We start from the raw sequence: 8,914 nt of genomic DNA on the forward strand, positions 1-8,914 counted from the left end.
AAAAATATCTCTTAATCGATTGACCTTATTTACAATCGATTGCCACACAGTATCTAACCATGCAAACCTGTAGAACAACTCTTTTTCACCCGACTAATAAATTTGTGAGTCATACCAATCGAGTGACTGCTTCTAATCGATTAAGTCAATCGATTCTGAAGCTTTCAATTCTCTCGCAAAGAGACTCCAATTAATTACCACAATTGATCGACCCCTGCTGAATCGATTGCCCCAATAGATTCCAACACCATCTATGCTCTTCATGTAAATCTTTCAATCAATTGCTCCAATCAATTCAGAACCTTTTTATTCACAGAGAAAAATAGCCTAATCAATTGTTCCAATTAATTTCATATCTCATTTTTCGCGAAACCCTCTCCCAATCCTCGCCAATCGATTGGTGATCCTCGCCAATCGATTGGTGATCCTCGCCAATCAATTGGCTCTACTCAATTGATTAAGCCAATCGATTTGAGTAGAAAAACTCGAAAATTCAGGTTTAAGGTTTTTCAATCGATTGGTGAATCCCATCAATCGATTACTAACCCTTATTTTAGCCTTTTTAAGATTAAAATCATGTCTTTCCTGATATCTGATTGACCTCAACCTACTAGAACTTTCGTTATCCAACATTTATCTGTGACCTGTTGGAACTTCCCGTTGCCTAGCATCTTGTCAACTTTGACTTGTAAGGACTTCTTCATTAAGTTTCTGATTAACCTTTGATCCACTTAGACTTTTCTCTTGCCAACTTCTCCTTGAACTTTCGATCACCAAGTGTTCAGTCAGCCTTTGACCCACTTGAACTTTTCCATTGCCTAGCCCCGCTAGGACTTCCATTGCCTAATTCCCAATTAGGTCTTCCACTGTCTAGCCTTGCTAGGACTTTTATTGCCTAGTTTCCAACTAAGTCTTCCATTACCTAACCCCACTAGACTTTCCATCGCCTAACCTTCAGTTAAGACTTTTTGTCACTTAACCTCTAGTTAAGACTTCTCGTCGCTTAACGTACAGTTAGGACTTCACGTTGCCTAACTTCTAATTAAGTATTTGGTTCTCCCTTGACCTACTTGACTTCTCTCTCATATATTGTCAAACATCGAAATTGAAGTTCGAGTCAATCCGAGTTAGTCAACTTGGTAAACCTTTATCTGAGAACGATTGCACCAACAAATAGGATCTAATGCCTATGAGGAGTGCACTGTGTCAAATTTGATGAGTGCCCATCTTGTTGTAGTTGTTCTCCAATTTAATTGACTACCGCAATAACTTTCTTGCTATTCTCATATCCATAACATTGCCTGTTGTAAGGATCCTGCTTCAAGGAAAGTTAGTGAAAATGATTAAACAAAATGGCTGGAAGAATTAGAATGCAGGGGAGACATTTCTGTGAGGGGGTGTTCTCACTGATGGACGACAATGCCACTTATTAGGCGGTTAGTTAGAGAGATATTAAATATTAATAGAAATAATAAAATAAAATAATCAGAGGGGTCGAAGTTTAAAAAAGAGATATTCCCACGTAGGGATGTTCTTGCGGCATGGATGACAAGCTAAGGATGCCCTTAAGCGAGGGTGCTCTTGTGTTATCAATCAATTAGGAAAAGGAGCTTGGAAGGAGTGTACCTGAGGAGGTACTCGTGCAGATTTTTATCTGTGTTGGATGATCAGGACGAGTAGACCACCACTTCCATGTTCAAGCTATTTGATTGCTAGACCTTTTTGGGGATTGACCCAAGGGGGTTGTTCCCAAGTAATGCACTTCCAAGTCCACAAACCTCTAAGTTCACACACTTTCGAGTCCACAAACTTCTAAGTCCACGCACTTCCGAGTACTTTCAAGTCCATGAACCTCTGAGCCCACACTTTCGAGTCCATGAACTTCCAAGTCGCCAAACTTCTGAGTCCATGAACCTCTGAATCCATACACTTTCGAGTCCCCAAACTTCTGAGTCCATGAACTTCCGAGTTCACGAACTTTCAAGTCCCCAAACTTCCGAGTTCATGCATTTCCATGTCCCCGAACTTCCAAGTCCATGTACTTCCGAGTCCCAAAGACTTGATCTTTTTAGAGATATATTCAAAGAGGTTATTGTTAATCCATCATTGTTTTTGTTAAGTCATGAGCACTTAATATTTTTGGTAATATACCCAAAAGTATTGTTCCTGAGCCGCTGTCTTTCCGAAGCTATGAAGACCTGATATTCCGGGCTATGTCTTCAGGTCCATTTGCTGACTATTTGGCATGGACCCTCACAGACAAGTCTATTGTATTTCGGACCAATTTGCTGGTGTAGGGTGAGGACTGCGAGACACATCATATTGATATTGTATTTTGAGTTAAATGAATGATGGTAATTTTCTTTTTAATCGAGTCAATTTCACTTCAAGTCGATATGAACAAGCTAAATTTGTGGGTTTAATCAAATTACTTAGATACTATCAACAAATGGACGAAACTGGAGGTATAACGTGCAAGATTCTTCAAGCTTAGATTTAATTGATTTGAGCTTATAATATATGACCTAACTTTTATCGAGTTGTTGTTCTTGTGCAGCCTTTATTAGTATTAAATCCGGTCAATATTTTATAATATTTAAAATATTTAAAATTTAAAAGATAGTAAAGTTGCTTAAAGCATAATAAATGATTACATCATCTAAAAAAAACTTTTAGTTAGATATGAACGCATGTGCTTCGTAGTTTTTATATGATACTTAATTTCATCAATCGAACAAACACATTAAGAATTATAAAGTGAAATATATGAATAAGCTCGACTCTTTCCCATCTAGCTTGATTCGTTATCATGATTTACTCCATTCATTTTATTATTGGGCCGACAATGAAAAATACTTGAGATGAGCGAGTCATATTTTATCATGTCATAGGTTACGTTGTGTCAGACCATGAGTAATGGCTGGGGGCGCATGGTTTCGTGGTCGAAAGGTCCAGGGTTCAATCCTCGGGGTGTCATTGTCTGGGGTTAACGTCCCGGCTATGCGCTTTCAGCTGTGTACCTGTATTTACCTCCCTCCATATCCGTGGGATCGACTCTACGGGGGCCACTGATGTGACGGTTCCATATTTTTTTTTATGAGTAACGGCAAGTTAAACTCAAACATCTTAACAAGTAATTCAAGTCAACTATGTTAACTAGATTCAATTAATCATATTTCTATGAATGTTAGGTGGACAACGTGTGAACTAACTCTGGAACTTTTCTTCTTCTGTTTTTTTTTTCCATGTGCGACACAAATATGAAGTCAATCTTCAACAAATGATGCAATACAGTTCGAACCAGACATAACACCGCGTCGCTTTGGGGTTTGGAGAAGTTGAACGACCAACAACTACCGGAAATTAGGGTAAAGAATACCCCAAATCAAAGATTACGTCCTTATTTTCTAAAGAATGAAAAGAAATTCTTTAGCCAAACTCTCATATTCGTTCTGTTCCCATCTTTCTTCACAAGAGAACGCAATTTTGTATTCAGACGAATTGCCATCTTTCTCCAAAGAAAACACAAAAACAATACGTCAAAAAGTTGGAAAAACTAATCGTACGGAATTTGATATCAAATAATAAATTTCTTTCTCTATTTGAAAAAAAAATACAAAAAATACAAATTGCGGCTAAGAGATTGCATGCGATCGGTGATCACAACTACCAGACTATTGATTAGAACATTGACGGCTAGGTGAGGAGTTACTCGTACTTTTAAATTTATGTAATGATCGATTTACAATTATAAAAATGAAAAAAAAAAATCGCTAGGTATCTCATGCTTGCATCTCGACTAATCTCAAGATGAGCGGTCTGATCCACACTGCGACCCACCTAATAAATCTGGAAAAAACGTCGGGTTGCCGTCCGACAACCAACGCACTAGATTTTCAAGCACAAAAAATATCCAAAAGTAGGCTACTGGAGAATCGAACCCACAATCTATTGCCGTGCCCAAGGGGCTTTACTCCTTTATGGTCAAGTCCGTCTATTTTAATTTCTCGATCGGTCGGTCCTACCTTCTAATAAATTTTAGGTGCGTTTTTTAGTTATTTTTGGGAGTTAAATAAATTTGCCAAAGGTTAAAATTATCACTCTATCTATTTAATAGATTTGTTAATTAAAATATATAAATAATGATTTAAATTATGAGGGAAAAAAACGGAAAGAAGTAGAAAAAAAAAATAGGTAACGGAATTAAAATTTTCGCATTATTTTAAGAGGCGGCTGTTGCGTTGCAGTCACGATGGTTCATTCAACGAGGTAGGTTTGAATAAACAAAAGTGGCGGGCAGAGAAAGGCAAGAGCTACAGACAGAGACAGGTCTGTGTGTGCAAGGTAACCTAATTAACTTCGCCGGCGGCCACCATCCTCCTTGACCAATTCGACGATTCCTGTATTGAAATATATAATGCCGAAGAACATAAGAAAAAGTTAGAAAGATAAAGAAAAGATAATTACTTTTTGTATTATTGATTGATAATTATTATAGACTAATTTACATATTTATATATTATTAAGATAATATATGAAAAATATAATCATAAATATAGAAATATATTATTATAAATATGGTAATAATAAATATATAAATAATGGAAAATAAGATATAAATTACAATTCAAATATAATAAATTATTAATAATTAAAATCAAAAATCTCCTGAATTGCTATTAACTCATTCACTTCTTTCTTTATATTCTCCTCCTCGATCTCTGAACACAGGAAATTAAACTTGCACGATCTCCGGCCATGAAGCTCGCCGCCGCCCTCCTCGTCCTCTGTTTCCTCTGCTCGCTGCAGCAGCGGTCCGGCGCCCAAAGCTGCAATGATGCGGGCTTCTCCGACGGCATGAGCTACGAGGTCTGCAACCCCCTCTCCGTCCTCAACTCCGTGCTCCATTACACCTACCACGCGTCGAACGGCACCGTCGACATCGCGTACCGCGCGTGGCAGTCCGCCAGCGGGTGGGTCGCCTGGGCCATCAACCCCGACGGGGTAGGCATGATCGGCGCCAACGCGTTCCTTGCCTTCCACAACGGAAGCTCTGTCATGCTCTACACCACCGTGTTCACCAACACAAACCCCGCGCCGTCGGACATCACCGACGGGAACCTCACCTTCACGGTGCACAGCCGGATGGCGGAGTACTCCTCCCCCGGCGGGTACTACACCATCTACGCCTCGTTGGATCTCCCTAGGAACCGGACGTCGCAGAGCACGGTGTGGCAGGCGTCCACCTCCTTCAGCGGCAGCGTGCCGTTTGGCCACGCGTATACGGGGAACAACATCATATCGACGTCGACGATGAATTTTCTGTCCGGCCAGTCGACTTCCGCAGGAGGGATACCGAGGCTCCACCGGAAGAACGTACGTCTTTATTCTCAAAATGTCCTGTGAGAATTTGCCCTGTTTTGTTCTAATTCTGATGCAGATCTTCTTCTTCGTCTTCCTTTTTCCCCTTTTGCTTTTTGCGTCTTGAATCTTTTCCCTAAACTGTTCTTCATGCTGATTCCCATCAGATTCACGGCGTGGTGAACGCGATCAGCTGGGGAATTCTCCTCCCCATCGGAGCCATCATAGCGAGGTACATGAAGGTGTTCAAGTCCGCCGATCCCGCTTGGTTCTACCTCCACGTCGCCTGCCAGTGCTCTGGCTACATCATCGGCCTCTCCGGCTGGATTCTCGGCCTCCAGCTCGGCAGCGACTCCAAGGGAATCACATACCACAAGCACCGGAACCTCGGCATCGCCATCTTCACCCTCGCCACCGTGCAGGTAACAACCGAATCCACAAATATCCTCCCCCTCCGATCCGTGGCCTACTACCCCTTATGAACTCACTGACCATGAGCTTCCTCAGGTGTTCGCCTTGTTCCTGAGACCGAACAAAGATCACAAGCACAGACTCTTCTGGAACATCTACCACTACGCGATCGGATACGGCGTCATAGTCATGAGCATCGTCAACATCTTCGAGGGCTTCGACATCCTGGACCCCGAGAAGAAGTGGAAGAACGCTTACATCGCCATCATCGCCACCCTCGGCGCCGTCGCGCTTGCGCTGGAGGCCGTCACCTGGCCCATCGTCATCATCAGGAGGAGCAGCGACGACAAGGCTCCCCATGCCGGCCATGGCGAAAACGGCTACGCTTGAAGCCATAGCTGCATCGATCAGCTCGGTGTAGACATACGATAGAGAAGACGACCTCCATACTTTTGATCGCCGCTGCTTATTGTTTAGAGATACAGATACCTTTGGAGATTAGTCAGTTGTAGGGTTCTTATTCTTTTTGCAGAGAGATGGCTTCAGCCATCATCGGCCATACTTATGCCTGTACACTACACGATTTATTTCTATTCTTCTTCTTGATCTTATTCTTCTTTTTCTTGTTCGTTCGTTTTCCATGTTTAAGCTTAAGAACTCATAGATTCAGCAGGATGACTGGCCTCTTGATCGCCATGTTCTTCCAATACATTCATTGAAGGTCAACCTGAACAGCTCAACAATCCCTCTACTAAAGATTGCTGACGATGAGATGTGCTCTACAAATGTTAATTGAGTTTAGCCACAAAGTCTCTCGAGCCATATGATTCTCAATTGGACATTAATTAATAGCCTCAACTTCAACGCATTGTTTCTAAAGCCACATGTTAAAGTTCCAGCTATAATATAATTATATTTGTAAAAAAAAATTCTCCAAATAAGAGACGTAATCAAAAGTTATTGAATTTCTAAATTAACCGTAATATAATTTCTAATTTATTCTAGTGATCAATGAAAAATGAAAAATAAAAAATAAAAAATAAAAAATGAAAAATTTTAATAAGATCGAATTGAACAATCAAGGATAATCAATGAAGCTACTACTATCAATTTCTTTTTTTTTTAAGGCACGAGCTAAAAGCCTAATTTCTTAATTATATCAACTTTTTTATAAAGAATATAGATAAGAGAACCAAAAAGGTAAAGCATATAGCCTTTACTAGTCTCGCCTTGTACATGATAAAAGAGGAGAGAATCTTAGCTTGAGGATTTGTAATGAAAAAACTAAACCTAATCCAATGTCATCTTTTGTCACCCTTTAAGTTGCTTTACTAGTGTGTGTATATTTATATCATCTTTTGTGTATACTTAGAGAAATCTAGAATAAGATGGTGGTGAAAATTAAAATATACATAGCTGAATGAGTCACTCTTGTAGGGCTCAGCTTCACACCCTTCAGTGTCAAAATACATAAAATAAATCCAGTCAGTTCTAGTGTCGATCGGGTATTGGGACTCAACTCCTTACTTTTACAATACAACTCTCAATAAATAGTCGGTCGACTCAAGAGTCGGTTTGATTTACGAGGCTCAGCTCCCCACTCCTCAATGACAATATATACAAAATAAACCCAATGAACCCTAGCATCAATCGAGCATACAAGACCCAGCTCCCCACTTTTACAATACAACTCTCAGTATATAGTCAGTCGGTCCAAGAGCAGTCGGACTTACAGGGTGTAGCTCCCCACTTCTCATGTGTAAGGCTTCCATCATACAATTATATGGTCTAATATAAGGCCGGTCAGACTACCTCCGGGGAACAACATTGTCAAGGAATCGCAACAACCTATCAGAGAATAATGACTACCCACCAGGGAATATTCTTATACTCTGACATATACATGCAATGTAATCTTCTTATGAGGATGGTTGTATATCTTCCATTACTTGATATCAGACATTCTCAGCTGCATTATTATGGAGGTTATAAAAGACAGTTCATATACATGTAACGCAAACTTCTTCGAAGGATGACTGTACATCTTCCATTCCCCGACATATTCTGACATCATACATTCTCTGTCGCTTCATTAATTACGGAGATTAATTATGAGAGATAGTATAAAAAGGGGTCCTCTCAATTAGCCAGATATGCTCACTTACGCGCTAGTCTTCTACTGTTCATCTTCTTCAATCCTTTTTGCCGGTGCTACTATTCTAACTTGAGCGTCGGAGTGTTTGCGCCAGGGACTTCCTCCTTGGTTCATGCTCTAATGTCCCCTTTGCTCTCTCTTTGATATGCGCAAAGAGGATCGCCCAGTGCTATCTTTTAGCTTAGATTCTTCTCCTAGTCAACATCAGAGTCACATACCCAATGTGTCATCTTTCCAGATTTCAGACAGAATCAAATTTGACGCCGTCTGTGGAAACTTAGCCTGAATTTGAAACATAGAGATAGAAACAATTGAACGACTTACTATAGTTACTTTATCGCAAGAGGATTTGAAACTATTAATAACTGCTCGAGCATAGAAGTTAGTATAGCAATAACAAGCAGTAGACGATGGTCCTTTACCACATGACCAGCTGCATCTATGATGGGCCCTCACACTGAGCGAGGGACCTGTATGGAAGGCCCAACTGGGTTCCAGCCAATTCCTCCAACGGTTGGCTTCGCGTAACCCCCTGCTCAACCAGTTAATCTTCCGCCCGTGCCACCTTCCCCAGTTGCATATCATTGAGCACTGTTCTACATGTCATTCAATGAGATGGGTTGAGCAAAAAAACCTCAAACATTATCTTCTGGAGGCGCACCCGTTCGAGATTCACGAAAGGAACAAACTCAGGTCCCTAGTGTTTATCCTGAACGGATAAATATGTCATTCTCCCAAGAAATCTTGGAGAATAAACTACCAAACCACTTCCAACCCTTGGCAATCGAAGAATATAGAGGGGTTACTGACCCAGAGGACCACCTTCTCAAATTTAAAAATATAGTCATCCTTCACTAATATACAGATGGTATAAATTGTTGAGTGTTCTTTACCAGACTCTCCAACTTGGCACAGAGATGGTTTAACCGGTTGTCTGTCAAATCCATCTGTTACTTCAAGGGATTTTACAAAGTATTCCTTCATCAC

General features: G+C 40.6%; 1 protein-coding gene across 1 annotated transcript; it reads left to right on the plus strand.

Moving 5' to 3' along the window:
- Positions 1-4,714: 4,714 nt before the first annotated feature.
- LOC121981176 (cytochrome b561 and DOMON domain-containing protein At5g47530-like) lies at positions 4,715-6,383 on the plus strand. Its single transcript, XM_042533570.1, has 3 exons — positions 4,715-5,376; positions 5,529-5,783; positions 5,869-6,383. Exons 1-3 carry the CDS (start codon positions 4,759-4,761, stop codon positions 6,160-6,162), a joined length of 1,167 nt encoding a protein of 388 aa, XP_042389504.1. The 5' UTR covers positions 4,715-4,758; the 3' UTR covers positions 6,163-6,383.
- Positions 6,384-8,914: the final 2,531 nt, after the last annotated feature.

The sequence above is a fragment of the Zingiber officinale genome, chromosome 5A (genome assembly GCF_018446385.1).
Source record: "Zingiber officinale cultivar Zhangliang chromosome 5A, Zo_v1.1, whole genome shotgun sequence".
In the NCBI taxonomy this organism is placed as follows: Eukaryota; Viridiplantae; Streptophyta; class Magnoliopsida; order Zingiberales; family Zingiberaceae; genus Zingiber; species Zingiber officinale.